This window comes from Dipodomys ordii, unplaced genomic scaffold, assembly GCF_000151885.1.
Source record: "Dipodomys ordii isolate 6190 unplaced genomic scaffold, Dord_2.0 Scaffold130, whole genome shotgun sequence".
In the NCBI taxonomy this organism is placed as follows: Eukaryota; Metazoa; Chordata; class Mammalia; order Rodentia; family Heteromyidae; genus Dipodomys; species Dipodomys ordii.
Window position 1 is genome coordinate 4,326,619 of NW_012267346.1, and position 20,992 is coordinate 4,347,610.

General features: G+C 52.2%; 2 protein-coding genes across 2 annotated transcripts in view; one reads left to right on the forward strand and one right to left on the reverse strand.

Annotated features, from left to right (window-relative positions):
• The window catches only part of Dtnbp1 (dystrobrevin binding protein 1), an 84,597-nt gene extending 80,602 nt beyond the window's left edge, over positions 1-3,995 (forward strand). The window contains exons 8-9 of the mRNA XM_013030464.1: positions 2,570-2,713; positions 3,601-3,995. Coding sequence (XP_012885918.1) covers positions 2,570-2,713; positions 3,601-3,857 — 401 coding nt within the window. The 3' untranslated portion in view covers positions 3,858-3,995. The remainder of the gene's footprint in view (positions 1-2,569; positions 2,714-3,600) is intronic.
• Positions 3,996-4,699: 704 nt separating this feature from the next.
• The window catches only part of Jarid2 (jumonji, AT rich interactive domain 2), a 241,640-nt gene continuing 225,347 nt past the window's right edge, over positions 4,700-20,992 (reverse strand). Inside the window, exons 8-18 of the mRNA XM_013030449.1 lie at positions 19,409-19,911; positions 17,543-17,635; positions 15,067-15,185; positions 14,911-14,981; positions 14,003-14,117; positions 11,525-11,630; positions 10,710-10,892; positions 10,151-10,281; positions 9,080-9,263; positions 7,679-7,786; positions 4,700-6,455 (exon numbers count right to left, since the gene is read on the reverse strand). Of these exons, the coding sequence (XP_012885903.1) occupies positions 6,273-6,455; positions 7,679-7,786; positions 9,080-9,263; positions 10,151-10,281; positions 10,710-10,892; positions 11,525-11,630; positions 14,003-14,117; positions 14,911-14,981; positions 15,067-15,185; positions 17,543-17,635; positions 19,409-19,911 (1,796 nt within the window). The 3' untranslated portion in view covers positions 4,700-6,272. The remainder of the gene's footprint in view (positions 6,456-7,678; positions 7,787-9,079; positions 9,264-10,150; positions 10,282-10,709; positions 10,893-11,524; positions 11,631-14,002; positions 14,118-14,910; positions 14,982-15,066; positions 15,186-17,542; positions 17,636-19,408; positions 19,912-20,992) is intronic.

A 20,992-nucleotide genomic window follows, 5' to 3' on the forward strand; every position in this document is an offset into this window, starting at 1 on the left:
TCCTGAGTTCAAGCCCCAGAACTGGCGAAAATAAATAAAATTGTTTATTTTGTTCACATGAATATCTTTAATCCTGCCACTTCGGAGGCTGAAGCAGGATGATCAGAAGTTCAAGGCCAGCCTAGGTTACTAAGAGATGCTATCTCAAAGCACTCTGGACCCTGAGTGCTGTCCCTCAGCTCTTCAGCTCAAGGTGCTCTACTACTTGAGCCATAGTGCCACTTCTGGTGGTTAATTGGAGATAAGAGTCTCAAGGACTTATCTGCCCAGGCTGGCTTTGATCCTCAGATCTCAGCCTCCTGAGTAGCTAGGATTATAGGCATGAGCCACTGGCACCTGGCAGACTTCCACTTTTTTATGCTTACTTAAGAGATAAGAGTCTCAGGGGCCTTCCTGCCTTGACTGAACTGAGATCCTCAGATCTCAGTCTCCTGAGTACTCCTGAGTAGGTAGGATTACAGGTGTGAGCCACCAGCACTTGGCTAAAAGTACTATTCTTGCCCCAACAATGCTTCTTAGGCAACAGCTTTTATCATTTTCTTAACTGCTTGTCCATAATGTTATTTAAAAGATTCAACCAAAGCAACAAAGAAAAACGTCATTCATATAGTTGTTTTGTTTTTTGACAGACTTGCTGTGCAGTATAGGCCAGTCTGCTGTTTGAGATCCTCTCCTGCCTCAGGCTCCAAGGCCTGGGATTATAGATGTAAACTATCAGCACCAACTGTCATCTTTTTTTAAACTGTTTTTTGTTTTGTTTTGTTGTTTTTTTTGCCAGTCCTGGGGTTTGAACTCAAGGCCTAGACACTGTCCCTAAGCTTCTTTTTACCCTAGGATAGCACTCTTCACTTGATCCACAGCTCCACCTCTGGCTTTTTCTGAGTAATTTATTGGAGATGAGTCTTAAGGACTTTCCTGCTTGGGCTGGCTTTGAACTGCAATATTCAAATCTCGGCCTCCTGAGTAGTTAGGATTACATGAGTGAGCATCCAGCATCCGGCTTAACTGTATTTTTTAAACTGTGATTTGTGTGTGTGTGTGTATGTCTTTTCTTTTTTTGGTACTGGGATTGGACCCAGGACATTGCACTTACTAGGCAAGTGCTTTGCCACTGAGCTGCATTCCAGCCCTGTCATCTTTAGCAGGTTTGGCTCATTTACATTTAGTGAATACGGGCATAGACAGCTTCATTACCATCTTACTTGGTGCTCCTTTCTTAAAAGCTTTTTTTGAAAGCATTTTTTTTAATGTTATGTAGAATAAGAGCCTCTGCCTTTTTCAAAGTTAAAGTCAGAACACTGGCCTTTGGCCATACTGAAAGGCTCCTTCCATAGCCAGAAAAAGTCCCAGCACCTCCCATCTCCCACCTCAGAAAAGTGCCACCAGGAGGCACCAACATAACCAGTCAGCCTGCATACCAGGGTCCAGCGCTGTTGGGCCTTGTGCTTGGTTCCAGATCATGTGGGTGTAGTGTTGACACTGATGTGGTCCAGGGTGTGAGGCCTTGGCAGGTGAGCCTCAGGACAGCATGGATTTGGATGTTACTTCCAAGTGTCAGGTTGTCAAATGAATGAGCTTGGCACCGGAAAAACCAGAAATCTTCCTCCTGGGACTCACCCTGTTCATAATATCTTTTGCTTCCTAAATCTGGGCCCCCAGGCCTGTTGGTTTTGGAAAATACTGGCTTCTTTAAACAGGATTGCTCTTCCTTTCCTTTTGGAACTGTGAAGTGCTAAAGCTTTGGCATTTTCTAGCTCACATTTATATATCTTACTTGGGGAATCTATTCAATCACCGTGTAATCTAGTTTATTGATTTTCTACACTGATCTTCCATTCAACTCACAGGTCAAGTAAAATTTCAGTGATTAAATTTCTGTAGGTCCCCTTTCAGATGGCTAGTCTGACACTTGCTCTTTCATTGGTCCCCAGTTTATCTGAAGTTGTTGGCAAAAGATGCCAACACTGGATTTGCTTGTGCTGGCCCTCCTTTGCAGAGGCCTGTCTCCATGTGTTGTAAATTCTGATTGGGTTATAATGTCTTTATGAGCATGTATTCCTGTGAAACCCACAACTAAGGGTGCATTCTTCCAGAAACAATTTGCATTTGCTTCCACCAGGTACTGCCATACCCAGGATGCCTTTATTGGCTTGTGGTTTTCTGGGCTGTAAAAGCCGGGGACAAGACAAAGCAGTTGATTCCTGTTGCAGGTGGGCTGGGAGCTGTGGGTTGCACTACTCAGCCTTCAGATGCTTTAGGACTGCAAAATGCCCAAAGGTCAGTGCAATTTTAGATGGTGCCCACCTGTATGCGGAAGTGGCCGATGTCCTGCAGCAAAACAGTAGCCTGAGCTTTAGATAATGCCTGCCCTGCTCAAATATTAGTGGGCAACAAAGGGCTAGGACAACAAAATGGAGAAGGGCTTAAGAGTGACAAATGACGTGGACCAGATTGAACCATGTTTCTTGGTAATTGCAATGTAATTACCTTAATTCCAATGAAATTCACCCTTTAAAGTAATGTAAGAGAAAAAAGGAACTTTCCTGCTGTACTGTGGATCTGTTCTCAGAGCCTATGGGCAGTATGTCATCCATGGAGGTGAACGTGGACATGCTGGAGCAGATGGACCTGATGGACATCTCCGACCAGGAGGCCCTGGACGTCTTCCTGAATTCCGGTGGAGAGGACAGCACTGTGCTGTCCCCTGGTTTAGGTAGGAGTGGAGAGCCCTGCAGAAATGGAACCAAGGGCTCCCATCTCCCTCCCCATCACGAGCCACTTCTACCAGGCCATCTTCCCACACACTGGATTTTAAGTATCTTTCCCTGCAGCCTTCACTGACAGGAGTTAGGACGGTTTTCCCCTGCACCTGCCCAGTGGAATCCCGTGGGCACAGCCACCGTGGAGCAGCTGCAATCCTGGGGGCACCATTCTATTTTCATTTGGCAAACATTTGCCAAGGCACCAGACCTGTATGTGGCCTCACTCCATCTTACAGTTCTTCAGGCTGTGTCCTTTTATATGTACATCACTCCACAGCCAGCTTATGACATACTACAGAACTTCTACATACGAAGACGATTCTCTGAGTTACAGTTCCACAGGTGCTGTTTCCCAAGTCCTCTTACCTCATCCTCTCAGCCCTGTTCTCAGAAAGGCTGCTACACACAGCACTGAGGGGTGGTAGGCTGCCTTTTTCTGGAGGAGGAGACTTAATATCGTGAGGGCCTGTGGAAATCTTGATTCCTCAAAGAATTGAATCCCCATGAAACTGGAGACCTGCCAAATGGTCAATAATTCTGACTTTGTCTCAACACTGGTGTTCCAAAATAAATTACTTACGTAGATTAAAGTTTCCAGGACTGCTCCATTCCTTACCCTCAGGCCTTTAAAAAGCACATGGTTTGGGCATTACACCAGTGCAGAGCTCTGTACTTCCCTCTGAGGCAGGGTGGCCAGCTCGGGTAGCCTCTGGGGCCTCCCTTAGCGCCACACCCAGGGTGGCTCATCACGGGAACAGCAGCCCCTGCGCATGGTCAGCTGTTGAAGGTTGTAGCTCCTAACTGTCAGTACGTCACACATTTGTTTGTTCTTTTCCAGAGCCTGAACAGGACAGCTGTCAGAGCGGAGTAACTCTCCAGGTTCCACATCCATCCGAACACCCATCCCAGCCGCCTTCCTCATCCTTCACCCACACCAACCCATCCACCCCAGACCTGGGGGAAGGAGGGGACTGTCCGGTGGTGCAGTCTGACGAGGAGGAGGTCCAGGTAGACACCGCCCTGGCCACGTTACACAGTGACAGAAAGGCCACCCCAGACATCAGTGATGATAGTGACTCAAATCCGGACATCTGAATGGTCAGCTGGGCACAGAATCCACCTGCATAGCCAGGTTTTTGTACAGAGGGTCTTGATTTTTACATGGTTGCCAATAATGGGCAAGAAATTGCCTGAGAGAAGGGCTAGCTAACAATAAAGTTGGAGGAATTTAACTGAAAAGAGTATGCATCCAGTTTGTACAGGAGGGAAAGGTGTTCCCCCGCCTCCATCCTCAAGGACAGCATAACTGAAAGTTCCCTATGCATGGTGAGATGCTGGGGCCCAGGGGTTGTGGGTAGGGGAGATTTCTCGGTGGTGGGCACAGTCTGGAGTGAAACCTGAACACGAAGCCCTCACAGGCAGACATTTCTGCTTGCAGTCTGTACAACACACACCTGAGCCCAGAGGACCACACCAGTTTGAGCAAAAGCAGCATCCTTCCTCCTGCAGAGAAGTTTCTCTGCTTCCTGGCCCATCCAGCTCCAGGAGGACAGGACCTTGAGCAGTGAGAGCCTCCCAGGGGAGCTCTGGCCCAGCCCCAGGCCACCAGCAGATGGCGCTCTATGTGAGCAAAATGAAAATGCTTCATCAGTACCTCCACGACAGGCAGCGGGAAGACTGCCCGCCGCATTCACTCATCTTCCACGAGACAGACAAATGTCCAAAAACTTTGTTTTTATTATTAAACCTTGTAGTACAAACCTGAAAAGTAAACAAAAAACTGGCAATAAACCACATGAAGTCTCCCCTCTCAAGGGAGGGAGCAGAGCAGCGCTAATAAATTAAATGTCAAACTGTAAGCCATAGGCAGAAGTTTACTGTCAAAAAGAGGGAAAAGTACACAGCAAGGCCATAAAAACCAGACAACCACATTGGAAAACACTTGACCGTTTATGTCATCGTTAAATATTCCAAAACAGTTCAGTCTTCTGCAACAACGACCAACAAAGTGGATCCTAGGACACTCCTGGCAGGCCCCAGCGGCCGCTCAGTGCAGCGTGGGGAGCTACAGGACTGGTGGTCCAATTATGAAACAGAACAGCTTGTGAAAACACTTTCCCTTTTTATTCCACACATACTGTACACACAACCGGAGAAGGGCAACAGCTACTCCATTATTATTTTTGTTGTTGTTCAGTGATGTAAGCAGCACTTATAAAATGTTACAAGAAAAACCCTGTAAGCATCCAATCCAACCGATGAAGAAACTGAAATGTAAGGCTTTTCTTCATCTTGTCTTTTCACCCCCCTTCCCTCCCCCCACCGAGAAAAGGCTCAAGTATTTAAAACAATTTACAGGTGTATGTACAAAAGGGATGGGATTTTTTTTCTTTTTTTCCTTTTTGTTAAAACATGAAGAGAAAAAATAGACAAGGAGGAACACAAATGCATTTTCACATTCAAAAAAGAACTGCAGACCTAGTGGCTCTAAATGTGATCATGGAGGAAAACAAATCTCAAATGAAAGATTAATGCTGACGTGTGAAGGTGCGCAGGACAAGAAGCAGTGGGATGAGGATGGAATGTTCAGGAAGATTGCACATTGATGACCACGAAGCACGCAGCGCTTCAATCACGTGGGTGTTTTTTCTCTTTTTTTTTCCCCCCCTTAAGGATGCTATTGAAGGGTTTTTTGATAAAGTAGCCAACAGCACCAAAAAATAACAGAATGGATTTCCTAATGAAATCAGGCACAGGTCTCCCTCAGTGACCCTCCAAGGCAGGCGGTCTTTGTCTTCGTCCTCTCCCTCCAACGGATGCATAGTGATGTGCTGGTACCGAGAGCCTAGCTGCTCAAACCTCCACATGTTGCCTGTGGTTAAGAACCAAAGTCGGCCTTCAGCTGCCAGGACCACCCAACAAAACAAAATCAGGGCTCTCCGGATTCAGAGTTACAAATTCCTCTTGCACATGACAGAAGAAAAGACAGCCAAAAGTAAAGCCATTTCAAGTTTTTTTTTTTTTTCCTGTGTGTATGTGTGTGTGTGTATATATATATATGTCTCCTATCCCTTTTCCAATCTAGAAAAATCTGCTCACATGACTGGTAAGTTAAAATTTGTTCTCCAAACTTCACCCTCTTCAAAAAATGGGTTTAAAAAGCCTTTTTCCCCCCAACAGTTACAAAAAAAACGAAACAAAACAAAAATCAAAACAACAAAAAAAAGGCTTTCGTCAGCCACAGGGGCGATATAAAGTAATACAGCCCCTCAAGGGTTTTAAAACAGTGGGTATACGGCAGTTTCCAAAATCCGACTGCAGTATCTAGGTATTCTAAGTAGAAAAAAAACTTCAACAGTTTAATGCTAAAACAAAATTAGTTCTCTAAAACCAGAAGAAAATCTTCTTTAGAGCTAGTGCAAAGACAGCTTGTATCCTACAGCAAGTACTCCAAACTAGAATATAATAATTACAAAAAAATATATATAAATCAACCACGGGTTGGCATCTTCATGATGAGCTTGAAGCACTTTTGGATGAGCCAGAGGATGACAGCCGGGACGGCGGCACGGCCACCGTCGCTCTCTTGCGGGGGCCTCTTTTTGGTGTGGGTTTACTGAGACAGTTCTCAATGCTGCCGTTTTTACTGGACACTTTGCCACAGATCTGATTGACCAGACTGATGATTTGCTCCTGTTGGGACAAAGAGACACCGTTAACACAGCAGAGGGGAATCCTGAGGTCTGTGGAGCAGCTCTTAAAAGGCTGGCCACCAGGACCTTGGGAGGTCTCAGTCAGCCTTTTTTTTGGGGGGGGGGGAGGGGAGGAGTGGGGGTGCGACAGCGCAGGCCTGGAGCTTGAACTCAGCCTGGGCACATGTTGCCCCTGATTTGAGCTTTTCCACTTGAGCCACAGTGCCACTTCAGGCTTTTTCTGTGGTTAACTGGAGATGAGAGTCTCACAACGTTTCTTGCCTGGGCTTCAAACCACGATCCTCAGATCTCAGCCTCCTGAGTAGCTAGGATTACAGGCACGAGCCACCAGTGCCTGTCTCCAACCATCTTTTTCTTAAAGGATTCTGAGACTCTGCCAAACGAGACATGCTGAGCATCCTCAAATGCTTTCCTTGTCAGCCCAAAGCAGACGCCTCCATCCTGACTGCACTGCCAGTGGCAGTGAGGGTGGAAGTGTGTCAGGTGCTTCTGAAGCACAGCATTCCCGTCCTAGCTGTGTCTGAGGCACACAAGTTCCAGCGCAATGTAGTCAGAACCACGCAGCCAAGGACCATGGCTGGCCACTGAAGAGGGGCTTGCCATGCTGTGTGCATGGCACACAGCCAATTAAGAAGGGATGGTGCCAGTGTCTGTGGATACTTCCAGATGTTCCGGCTAGGGGGGCCCTGCTGGCACCTGGTGGGGAATGCTGCCCAACGCCCTGCTGTGGGGGGACATGTACAGAGAATTGACTGTGTCCAAGCTGGCCCTGAAAGCCATGGCCCAGGAATCTGAGAAGGAGAACACCTCATGGGGTGGGAGGGCCTAAGCTTCCGAACGTGCCAATGGGGAAGGCCGTGGCGGGTTGCAGTGACAAAGCCAGATCTGCAAGGCGCTGAGCAGAGCCACAGCAGAGGGGTCAAGAGGAGGTCAGTGGCGGTCTCCCAACAGAATGTTTCTTTCCACCATGATACCATCCCATTACCAGTGGGCCATTTGCTCATCAGGGTGGAAGTCAGTGCGCTACGGGAAAGAAGCAAAGTGCCAGAGGCTGTGTGGCCTGCAATCGGCAGCACAGAGATGAAAATGCAGATGCAGCTGTCATCGTCCTAAATTCCACAAGGCCAGGGGACAGTTGGCTACATGCAGGGCAGGGCCTTGCCAGGGCTCTGTCCCCGCAGGACGGACTGAGCAGGGACTGACCTCGTCGTAGCGGTACATCAGCTTCAGCCCGCGGCAGGTCTTCTGCTTCTCCACGTGGCGCAGAGCGCACTCCAGGCAGAACACGACGTTCTCGTTCTCCTGCACCACCTGTAGGCATAGCACAGCTCTGAGTGGAGGAAGCCTACCAGCTGGTATGGCCACAGGACACACGGGCAGCAAAACGGCCACTGCTCAGCAGCAGCTTCTTTAATACAGCTGGAGACGAACGCAGAGCCCTACACCCCCTTGGGGAGACCAGTGATGCCACCAAAACCCAGCAGGACATGCCAGCCTTCATCCAGGAGGCTCGGGGAGAGAGCCCAACGGGCCAGGAGAGAGCAGAGATGCCGCCGGCTCGGGTGAAGGACTCTGGCACTCCCCTGAGTTCAAGTCTTACTTTGTTTAAAATGTAAACAAGGAAAAATGGCGTCTGGACACCTGAGATGGGATTTGGTCTTGTGTCTAATCGAAGAGCAGAATATGAGCTCTCACAACATGAAAATGGCCCGACAGAAAGACGCTGCCTCTGAAAGGCACGGAGGAGCAACGCGCTTCACGGGAAGTGATGTGCATCAAACACACAAGTACAACTTAAACGCTTTCACTTCAGCAAGTGCCAACTCGAAAAGCAAAGCCTTCCAGAGGCCACGTTGAAAACTGTCATCCCCAAACGCCTGCAGGACCAGGCCAGCACCACATGACAGAAAATCGCTCCTACTAATGATAAACACAGGAAGGATGCAGCTTGAGAGTGAGAAAGATCTGCTGTGACGCTAGGCTGGGACATTGTCGTGGCAATGCAGTGGCTCCCACCCTCCTTTTAAGCTTCTGGAGTTGCGAGGAGTGTGTGACTGAACTGGGAGAGGCAATCCGTTCCACTGTGGGAGAGCAGAAGCGCTGGCCTTGGGTGAGGAGAATCAGGGCCAGGCCTCAGTGCTGCCCACCACAGGCCAGCAGAGCAACTGCACAGCGCTGCGGGACCCCATCACTGGGCATTTGACTTAAGCTGCTCATTCCTGACCACGGATGGAGGGAAGTGGCCCTGCAGGTGGGCCAGGGCTGTCATGGGGACTATGCACTGCGGGCACCTAGCAGCGGCTAACCCTGGGTCCCAGCCGGGTGTGTTCTGACTCAGCTGTGTTGGGCACCTGCCTTCCACAAAGGTTTTTTTCCGTGGGAAGTGGTGTCACTGTGGGAGCACAGCAGAAGAAAGGGGACAAGGCAGCGAGGCGGGCAGGGCAGCGTGAGGAAGCGTGGAGGAGCAGAACTGGAACACGGTCTGGGCACCCCGGTGCGCTGCCCCGCACGCAGACGCCACAGTGTCTCTGGGCTGAGGTACTGGGGAGTGAACAGGGCAAATGGGCCCCGCCCCATGGGAAGGAGGACAGCAGGGACACTCACCATGGACAGATAGCACAAGTGCTGGCAGACCTGACACCTCCTCTCTGACGTCTCCAATTGCAGCCACTTTCGAGGCTTTTTCTTCCCATCTGCCACCGCGCTGCTGCTGTCATGGCTGCCGTAGCGCGCGGAGGAGTGAAGGCCGGCTTCGAACAGCTGCCTGCGCTGCCTCAGCTCTGTATCCCTGTCGAAATGACGGAGGGGGAGCCGCTGTCAGCAAGCGCAGTGGGGCTTCTGTGCGGAGCAGGTGGCCAGGCCACTAACCACCAGAGGGGGATGGGCGGCCGTGCCATCCACGATAACCCACTGGGAACAAGATGCACACGTGGGGCGGGGCGGGGCCGGGCCCGGAGCCCAGCTCACCTTCCCGAAGGGTCGCCTGGGGACCAGACAGACAAGCCCTACCCCACAGGCCACATGATGGCAGGACTTTGCCCTGAGATGAGGCAGGACACACACACAACGCAGAAGCACGTTCGCTCCACCTCTCAGAAGATACAACACACTATTTGCTGGCTTTGTCATCAGAGACTCAGCCGTCATGGGTAGAATCCGCATGGTGGCCCCAGAAGCCTCTCCCTAGGAAGATGCAGACACCTCCACAGTAAGGAGGGTGAGCAGGGTTACAAAGGAGCCAGGTAAAAAGCCAGGCTGGGCTTCAGTGTCTGGTGGGCCTGCTCCGCCCATCACTGCCGGAGGAAAGCTGGGCTGGGGCAAGAGGCAGCGCCATGGACCAGAGGCGGAGCCCAGCGACCTCACGCACGCGGTACACGCCACCTAGCAAGAAAAGCAAGGGTTGGGCACTACCGGAAGCTCCCCGTACCACTTCCGCCGTCGAGAACTGTCAAGGTGTCTGTGGCAGAGTTCCAACACGATCAGGGTCCAGACTGCCTGCCTCCTACTCACTCACGGGATGCCCTCACACAGGACACTGACCCCCAACAGCAGGCAAGAAGACAGGCACCCCACCCCTCACAGACGCCCCACCAAGCCTCTGCAGCGGGCCTCATTAGCACAGGGGCGGCCAATGATGGGTTCTCAGCCCTGCTCCGCTGTGGCTGCCCTACGTACCTGAGCTCATCCAGAAGGGCTGAGATGGTACTGAGAGTGGGGCCGTTCTCCTTTTTCGCTTCTGCTTGTGCAATCTGGTACAGCAGCTTCTCCATGGAGAATGGCTTGGCGATATGGCGGCGCTTCATCTCCTGAAAGAGATGAAGTCTTGGCGGCTGAGTCCCAGGGGTCAGCAGCTGTCAAGCTTCTTGGGAATGTCCAGACTTTCCACACTGTGTTCATATCAAGGCTATTAAAAAATAAGATGTCTTTGCTTGCCCAGAGGGTGTGGATAATAGAGCATACCACAGCACCAGCAGCTAGGAAGCCGAGGTCTCAAGCTGACACCAAGCAGAGACCTCCACGCCCACCAGATGAAGTGTGAGGACTTTTGTATCACTGAGGTTGGCCAGTAATGGACATCAAACCCTCCATGGCACAGACCAACACCTCTTCTCAAGTAAAACCTTCTGCCACCCCTAAGGATTTCAGAGACATATTCCAGCACAAAAGTCTATACATGCATGCTCAGTACTGCACAGGTCCTACCACTTGGACAGGGAACTGGCTTGCTGCTCACCTTGGCAGTCTCGAAGCCCATACTTGTCCACTGGGTGGTAGCAAAGTGCACGGTTTCTGAGACGCTGTAGCCACAGCACACTTTGGACACGAAGGACCCTGGGAAGCAGACGACGAACTGGCCGCTCTGCTGCACAGTCCTGTGCACCTTGATCCCCTCTTTGCACAGCACCTCCGGGGAGATCTGGAGAGACAGGGCCAGTTGACGTGGCACACACACGTACCCGACTGCATCCTCCGTCATCCCCGCAGCTCTGTTGACAGAAGCATTCTCTCCCCCTGCACTCCCCAGTTTCTGTTTCTCCTTTAGAAAGTAAAAGGCTAATTCCTCCAACAGCCAAGCAATTGTAAAGCAATGAGGGCCTAAACACTGACTGCAGGTTCCCGCGTGGCAAAGGTCACCGTGAGCCTACAGCTTACACATAGCCTGTCCCACCCTACTGGGCACGCAGGGACCGTTAAGAGGACAATTTTAAATGCCCAGGAGGCTGCAGTCTCTGAGCTGGACCAGAGAAAAGATGAGCACAGTCAGGAAAGCGAGACGTGCTACAGAGCGAGAGTGGCCCTGCGCACGCCTTCTCATAACTCCTGGATGCTCGGCAGCCTGGGACTTTCTGCAAGTGTAGAGTAGTGGGAACAAGAGCTAGAGTATTAGTGCTGCCCCAAAGCCCCCCCCCGTACACACAAACACCTACGTATATACCCACACAATGAGCCAGACCCTCTGCAGAGGCCAGCCGCATCCCAGAATCAGAAGGTTGGTGACTGCCCCCCCATTTCTCCCCAGCCTCTCGGGGAGGCGGGCAGGTGACGTACCATGACATTGCTTTCCAGCATCTGCAGCCCTGGGGTACCGTTGGCCTGCAGCAGGGTGTGGACCACGTCCTCCAGCTTGTTCTCCTCCTCAGCAGGAATGCAATACCTGGGTCATGAGACAGCGTCCGCAGACACGGTTTGGTGAGGCCCCCGTGCGCGTGCTGCTGCTTTCTGCCACACACGCAGGCGCAGGCGCAGGCCCGGAGCACTGGCAGCGCACCAGGCACTGTCACCGCCGGCCTCTGCCGCCCAGCACGCAGCCAAACCACAGCCAAGGCCGCCATGCACACGGCTCATCTTTTATGCAGATCTGACCCACATGGTGAGCCAAAAACCCTTCAAACCAAAAACAGATGTCCAAAACCCACACAAATCAGAACCAGATACAAGTGCCGACTCCAGCGGCCTCTTATGAGCGTGCAGGAGCAGCGCAGCATCTGGCGCACTCTGGAGGGAGGAATTCCTACGATCTCATCCTTACCATGGCAGCCAGGACGAACTGGGGCAGCAGCCAGGAAAGGTAAAAGACCCTCCCCCCCAACCTCCACCCCTGCCCTCTTCACATATAGCTAGGAAGGAGCCAGGCCAGTGTGCACACCTCCTTCAGGCAGCCTGTGCAGCCGAGGCCATAGCTGCTAGTTAGCGGAGGGGAGGTGCAATCCACAGGGACCTAGGTGTCTGTGTGTGCCCGCCTACACTGATTGTAGGCAGCAAGATACAGGAGGGGCAACACACAGGACCTGTGCCAGGTACTCGGAGGGGTCTGGCATACAGGTGAGGATGCAGTGGGGGCAGAGGATAGATGTCTCCAGGGGAGACATCTATAGAACGATCTGGAATAGCCTCTTAGCAAGGGGAGTGCAAGGTCCCCCTCTATGTCCAACTTGCCCATCAAGATCCACAGCCGTGTGAACAAGGGCTGCAAGAGACAGATCTGGGGACTGCAGGGGGTCCCAGGACACCTGAGTAGACTTGAGAAGAGACAGAAAGGGGGACTGAGTGCTGGACATCAGGCTACCAAAGCCAGCAAACGCAGCCGTCAACCACAACTGGAAACGGATTCTGCTGGTCCTTCCCAACCGCTCCTCTCCCCCCCCCCCCCCCCCCCCCCGCGCCTTTCCCACCCTGGCCAAGTGGGCAGCCGCACCTCTGCCGCACGGGCTGTCTAGGATGAAACCGTTTCCCTGGAGGCCGAAACCTGGGGTTAGTCGCTGAGGGAAGGCACCAGCCTCCTTTACGGGCCTTTTAAAACATGTTTACATTATTTCAAAGCCAAGAGATTCTGTTACTGATTTGTGATTTAAATACAGGATTAGTAACATAAATCACATGTTGTAAGAAAAACCACACGCCATCGAGTGCTCTGATCACGTCCCTGGCTTGTCTTTCTGCCCTGTCACCTAGGGTCCAGGGATGGGACTTCAAAGAGCCCACAGCATCTTGTGTTTCACCGCTTCTAACTCAGCACTGAAGCTACGAAAACACCCTGCGACGGCTGCGCCTTGCCCACGTCGCAGATGAAAGCCAAGGAAGGCCTGAGGAGCCTGCGGGGTCAGGACGCTGCGGCTCCAGACAGGCTCCGGAGGCGCTGACCACAAGCCCTGCCCTGCGCAGGTACAGCCCAGACTGCGCAGGCCACAGCTGTCTGCCTGCCTTCGGCCTAAGACCACCACCCCCAGCTCTGCACCATCACCCACGGGGTGGCTGGACAGTGGTGCTGGGTACCCCCTCCGCACCAAGTCCCCTCCTCCTCACTCCTGTCCCAGACCACCCACACGGATGCCCACACGCCGCTGCCCACTGGCGCGTGGGAGGGGAACTGTCAATGCTGAGACTTAGTTTATTTAATAAAAAGGATGCTTCATCACCCCGTTAGGACAATAAACACAGTGCGGGATGAATGTGATGCTGGCAGTCTGTGAGCCAAGGTGTCGGACTACAGTCAGTAATTTCCCATCCATTGTCCTCAACAAAATACCAGAAGACCCAGCCCTGAGCAGGGCCACGCCACGTGACACCTCCACTAGCAGGAGCTGCCTCCTGGGGCCACAGTGTTGCCCACGGGATCCTGCTGAGCAGGAGACCCTGGCTCTAGAGAGATGTTGCATGAAGTCCATGCAAGTGGCCCCCAGACCTGACAAATCAGGCCACGGAGGGAAGGATGGCATGCGTGGCCACTGCTACCAGGCTTCTTCCTATGGAACTTCAGTTGCTGCTCCTTATCACAACATGAAAACAACATAAAACTATAAAGTTCCCAGAAGGAGTCAGCCGCAAGCAGAGTTCACCAAGACAGCAATGACCAGGGACGATCAGAAACCTCCACCAGGGAAATGAAAACATCCGCTGACACCTTGAGCCTTGGCGGGAAGGCGCACGGCAGGCCGGGAAACTGGTTTCCGCAGTCCCCATTCACAGTGCCCAACCTCCCAGCATGCCAGGGGCCATCTCTAGCCACCAGAGAGGGCTAGTACTCACCAAATGCAGTCAGCACCAGTGTGTAAGTAGTCAATATATGGAAGGTGATTTTGGTCTCGAGACCAGCATGAGGTAGAAAAGACCATGCCAATATTGAGCCAGGGGATAGTCACTCCTAAACATAAAGGGGGAAATTTTTACTCTAAGGTATAGTCTCAGGAAAGCAGCCATGGAGCACAACTTTCTTGCTGAGCATGGCGACACACACACCTGTCATCCCAGATACAGGCAGAGGAAGGGAAGACTACAAGTTAGAGAACTGTCTTCAAAACCAAAAATAACAACGTAGGTGTCAGGGGTTTATCTCAAGTAGTTAAATGCCTGCCCTAACCTGTGCAACCTTGGGTACAACCCAGTACCACCTAACACTTAAAAAAATAAACTGCATTAACTATCTTCCCTAAAAAAAGAATGCAGTTCAAACCCCAGACAGAATTCACATAAAAAGAAGGCACCTGATCTTCCCTACAGAAATTCATTTCTACAGAAATGAATCCAAGAATGAAAACACTGGCAAAACGGTAGTCTTGTATGTGTCTTAGTTAGCAAGATCTGACTGCACTGGTCACTGCCGATGGAGCCATCGGGCGAGGAGCGGAGGACGGAGGGAAGTGCTGAGCCTCCGGCATGGGGTCGAGGTTTCCTTCTTCAGGTACCTACCACTTTACACTGACTACCCTCTCTAGGACACTTGGCTTTGCCTAAAAACGGGCCAGGCACCCCATCACTGCTGAGCCCATTTTTGATCTTGGCCACTCAGCTTTGCCCAGCCCTGAAGGCATGTGCTCACTGTCTTACAGTCCCAGCGTTGTTCTCGTTCCCCAAAGCCAAAGCAAGTCTCCATGCACACCCGCTCCCCCTAGTCCCCACCCCCACCCCAGGCAGCGACCCCAGAGCCGGGCCCTTACCAGGCACAGCACCGAGGTGACGCAGGATGGACCCTGTGTTATTGGGGAGGACGGTGAGGTTCCATCCATGCCTGCAGAAGAAGAGACGAGGGTGTCACACACCAGCAGGGAAGGACGCCTTCTAGTGCCGACGTGGCTAAGGGGTGGCAGCGTTACCTTGAAAAGGGCTCTGATTTGCCCACCGGGAACCCACTGCCGTGAGTGTTCGTGTCCACCTTGCCGCAGTGTACTGCCACGTGGCAGTCCTTCTCTTCCACTAGCCTCCAGTACTCTTGCTGTAGGGAGGAGGAAAGGGTCATGAGCAGGCGCCTAACCACACTGCGTCACCATGCGCCATGCACATGTCCACCACAACACTTGGCCAAGCGCCACCCAGAGACTTGCTTGGACCACATGGGGGCGCAGATGTGAGCAACTCCAAGTGGGGCTTCAGGACAGGGCGATGCTCTGGGGGAGCAGTGACAAGGTGCACACATTATTCGTTTTTCGGCGGTTGTGGGGTTTGAACTCTAGGCTGGGTGCTGTCCCTCAGCTCTTCAGCGCTCTACCACTTGAGCCACAGCACCACTTCTGGCTTTTTCTGCTTATGTGGTGCTGAGGAATCGAACCCAGGGCCTCATGCATGCGAGTCAAGCGCTCTATCACTGAGCCACCTTCCCAGCCCAAGGCACACACATTCTGACAAAGGGGGCCATGGCCGGGCAAGCACAGCAGCGAAGTCTGCTGCGTGCACACTGTGGGGAGTAGGACTTCCTGCCACAGAACTGTGCACATGCAAAAGGCCAAGATGGCGAATACCATGGTATGTGCAGATTACCACAGTAAGAGAATTCATTGCTATGAAAGGGTTTTAATCAGAAGGCAGTGGCCAAAGACAGATACTTCCTACGCTCCTAGAGCGGCCTAGCACACAGCACATGCACACGCCTTCCACATTGGGGGGGGGGGGGAGGGAAAGAGGAGGGTATGGATGCCAGCTCAGCTGTGGGGGACCCTCACCCCGGCAGTTTAAGAAGCTATCCAGGGAACCTTAATGGGTTCTACCTACACAAACTTAGAGACAAGGAAGGGTCAGGAGTGTACTGACTAGAAGAGCTGCGGTATCACTTTGTCCTGCCGTACTGCAGAGCTCACCGCTGTCTTCCCTAATCTCAGCAGGCCCACGCTGCAGGACCGTGGTTGGTGAGGAAGCTCACCCAGTGAGCACTCGGCACTAAGTAGTACAAGGACATGGTGATCTTATCCAGAGTGCTGGGTGGCCACAGGGGAGGAGAATTCCATGAACGACACCAAGTCCTTGTGCGGCTGGGGGCGCATGGGGTCTGAGCTGGCCTCCACTATGCACAGTAGGAAGCCTGGAGGGAGGTGGGAGGCCAGGAAGGGGCATTCTGTAAACACCACAGCCAGCTCCAGCTGCTGCCCCCAGCCAGACTGAAATTAGAATTTTAGCAAATCTTTGTTGTGGGTTTAAATATTTATACAACTTCTAGAGCAAACCCTAGACTTTGAGGAATGCCTGAATAAAAGAAAACCACAGAATGAGCTGGCGTGTATTACATGCTGTAGCAATGACATCCTGAACCTGTGGGAGTCCCAGGAGGACACAGGCAGGACAAGAGACATTTTGGCTCAAAGACTCAGCCCCCAAGTTACTTCCTCTCATTGACATCTCTACTACAAATGCCACTGAGGTTTCTGGAAGCAGCTGAGATGGCCACATGGTCCCCAAGTCAGGACCCGGATAGCAGCATGGTTGACAGAATGAATGGGAAGCAGCAAGTATCCAGGTAATGGCCTGGGCCAGGTAGCACGTCAGGTACACAGGTAGCATGTCAGGCGCCAAGGCAGCCTATGCCCACCGGCAGAGCTAAATTCTAAAGGGGATAACAATGGCACGAACCGTGCGCATGCAATGCAATTGCAGGTAATGGCACTGGGGCTATGTGGGTGATATGGGGTGGTGCAGCCATGCAAACATGAGCAGGAAATTCCACCTGGTCAGCATGCTTAGAGGGAAAAACCCATGCAAGGCTAAATGTCAGAGAGGTGACACCATTAACATCCGAAGATGAGGCCCGGGCTGCTGTGGACCAGGAATTGGAGTTGGGTTCTTGCCCCTTTACAAACCAACTGCTGCCACTGCCAAGGCCCCAATGCCAGCAGCTGGAGGGTCGCAGGGACTCTGCTGAGCTGGAGCCAAGCGGTGTAAATAAACAGATTCCTTGTGGTCCTGCAGGGCCTCACACACAACTGTCCCTAATTGGTCTGGGCACAGAAGTGTTCGCTGTCTTTCCAGCCTTGCACTAACTCAAAAAAAGAGAGTTGGCAGGGGCACAAAAATGGCAACCTGCCAGTCTTGTTAAATAAAAAACAGAAGAAAGAAAAAAAAAAAAAAACCAAAACTGTGGTTTCAAGGAATTCTCCCACACAAGGTACATGGAAGATGGAAGAGAAGCTGAGCATGCACAGGGAGGGACTCACACCTCCCAACAACGCTCACTTCAGGAGAACCATGGTCATCGCTGTCACTTCCACGTACTGGATGTGTTTATAGCAACACAGCACATGCTCAATTGAGGATGGCCAGCCTGCGTGCCCGCTGTTCTGTGCGACCACCCCCGGCCTCACTCACCTCGATCTCAGCTGGCGCAGGTTCCTTGCTGAAGCACATGTTCATGATATTTCTCGCTGTTCGATAAAAAGTCGTTAGAGAAACAGACCTTCCCTGAAACAAAAGAAAAACAGAAGGGTAAATAAAGCTTAAGACACAAAGCTGGGGCCCGGGTCTCAAGTCAGGCCCCCCCTCTGTCTGGTCTCTGCCCTGTGGCGTTCCTGCAAGCCACGAGCTATGTTGAGTCTCAAGTTGATAACAAGTAGATGGGGAAAAAACAGACTTCACATAAAGCACCAGAATTCAGGACAGCCCACCTGCTGACCACACGAGCAGCAAACTGATCCATTTCCTGCCAGACAGAGCTGCCAGTCCAGAGGACTGCACAGGTGCAAGGCCTACTGCACATGGAGGGAGTCTCCGGGGGATACATTCAAAAGCACCTTGCACTTGCAGCAGAAATCCTCAGTGACCCCCATGAGAGAGATGGCTCAATCTAGCAGAGACGAATAGCCCTGACCTCAGCTTCCAACCCCATCACTGGCCACAGGGGCAGAGGCCGCCTCCTGCATGCTCCCGGGAAGGGGGGGTGGGGAGGCCCACACATCACAACTTCTGTCCATAGGGCTTTGATGAAACATCCCAAAGTTCCCACAGAGAGAAGAGGGCTGCTCAAGTCATAGGCTAATTATTCAGCACGAAGACTGGAACTTGATTTTAACTGTCTTGTGGTGTAAATGACCAAACAGGGTGCTAAAAATGTTGACAAAAACTGTTTCCCTACAAATCCCCACAATTTCTTACCTTTCTGTTGTTAACAAAAACAGAACTGCAAGGAACTGCAGAGAACCCCAGAAGAGCACAGCAGTAAAGGTGACAGAGCATCAGTGCTGCTGGTCGAAGTCCCAGCATGGAGAGAAGCCCTGTGAGCCGCCACCAAGCTCCATCAGATTTTTTGCAATTGAACCTAAAAATCTACCTCTGAAAGAATGTGCTTTTTACAACAGCAGTTCTGCCTTGCACCCAACACATGCTCACAGCACTGGCCTTCTTAACTAAAACAGTAAGGAATACGGACAGTGTCTCATTTCTGAAGTTGGCTCCTTAGAAGACGAAGCCAGACTTCTGGGGCGGCAGGTGCAGGGCTGGGGAAAGCTGTGTGTGCTTCTATTGGCTGCTCCTAGTCCCACCCCCTCCCACTGCAGAGGTCAAGGGGGAGATGGTTGTTGACGGCGAAGCCCTGGCCCTGGGGAGTTGGCCATGTGAAGCAGAAAGGAAGTGCCTAGAACATACGCTGATGAAGAGGCCCCATCGATCTGAGAGTCCTAGCTTAGGCGGCTCCGGGAGAAATAGGTGCTCAAAAGTGACAGGTAGAGAACTGACTCATGCACCCTACAGATTTCATCCCCTGGCAAGATGCACACACACTCATATACTATTCATGAAAAGTCTGAGGGCCCCAGAGAGGCAAACACTCTGCCCACCATGCCGAAGGGTAGAGGCAATGCGGCCTACAGCACGCCAGACCCCAGAGACCTACATCCTTCCTTCCCCACTGCTCTCCAACCTGCCTCTGTGTAGAAATACACTGTTCAGACATAGAATGTAATTGCCACAGTGACTATCGAGGGGTCGAGGACTGAAGCACACCTTCCCTTTACCCTCTTCCCCGGCATAAGGAGGAAGAAGCCCCTTACCAGATGCCAGTACCTCAATGGAGACATTCTAGGCCTCCACAGCTGTAAGCCAATGAGCTCCCATCCACTCTGAATTTCCCACTCTGTAGTACTATTACAGCGGCAACACACTTGGTTCCAACAGGGCAGTGTACAGACCCCGCCGCCCCCCTTCCCCAGCCTGGTGCTCTGGGGAACCTGTGGCCCCTACCTTATAGATGCACTTGTGGAAGTCGTTGAGGACACCTTTGTCCTCCTCCTCCTCCTTGACCACTTCCTTTTCCTGAGCGAACAGTCGCCGCCGGCCCGTCTTCAGCGGGGCCTGGCTCACCTCCTTGAGCTTGCTGCGGAAGCCGTTCCTGGGAGCCACGCCATGGATGAGCCCATTCTTGGGCTCGAAGCGGGGCAGAGGATGGAACTTGTGCTGGTCGTTCTCCGTGTGGCCCTCCAGCGGTCCCTTGCGCTTCTCCAGGATCTCCTTCTCCATGAGCACCTCCTTCTCCAGCCGCCGGTGCTCCTCGGGGGACAGCGAGTCGTAGGAGAGCAGGTACTGGCAGTAGGCCTCCTGCAGCTTGGCCAGCCGGTCCTGGGCAGTTTTGGGGATGCGCAGCATGTCTGCTAGTTTGTTCCATTTTTTGAGGTCAGTCACTTGCTGCATGCCGCCCATCTCGTTAATCAGCCGGAAAAAGCAGGCCAGGTCGAGCTCGCAGCCTCCTGGGGCGGTGAGGGAGGGAGGGGAAAGACAGGGTGGCTGATGAGAAGGACATGAACACAACTTTTTCATCTGATTGCTTCCTGACTGCTGACGGCAAGCCAAGGGCACTGCCAGGCTCCGGGGTGAGAGCAATGAACAGTCAGTTCACTGTGCATGGAAGGATGACCAGTCCCCAAGAACGGATGCTACAAGACTGGTTAGAACTAGGCAGAGGCCAGGGAGGAGGTCAGGCAGGGAGGAGGGCGCAGTGTCCACCATGCATATCTCTGACCGTGCCCACACTGCCACCCCAGGAGGCAGTGATGAGGAGGGGCAGAGCCTGGTGAGGAGGCATGGGGCTGGCTGCTGATGGCATCTGTGTTTCAGCCCTACCTAGAACGTTTTCCTGCGGGAAATCATTGACACCCAAATGTGACCAAGTCCAAATTCCCCTGCAAACACCCAGACTCCCTCAGCCACAAGGAGATTCATGTTCAGGCTCACTGGATTTCCAAAGTAAGGACAAGATCTGCTCACAGGCCTATGGCTGCCCAGACACAGGCTTGCTTATTTCAGATGCACGGGCATACTCTCACACCCCGGAACCTACTGACAAATGTGTTGAAAAGGTTTAAATGCTGAGCCCAGAACTAAACTAGTCAGGAAGTGGAGCAACCTCCCGTGAGCCAATATAAAGGTGAGGAATCTTCCAGAGTAACTGGCTGAAAGACGATGGATGACCAAGGTAAAAAATTACAACAGAAATAAAACAGGGGCTGGGAAGGTGGCTCAGTGGTAGAGCGCTTGCCTTGCATGCCTGAGGCCCTCTGGGTTCGATTCCTCAGCACCACATAAGCAAAAAGGAAAAAAAAGCCAGAAGTGGCGCTGTGGATCAAGTGGTAGAGCACTAGCCCTGAGCTGAAGAGCTGAGGGACAGCGCCCAGGCCCAGAGTTCACGCCCCATGACCGGGACCCCCCCCCAAAAAAAAAGAAAGAAAGAAATAAAAGGAACAGGGCTGGGAAGGGAAAAACAGAGGGAATGAGGGGTGGGTCACTGTCCAAAATGATATGTACTCATTACCGGACTTGTGTAACTCCTCT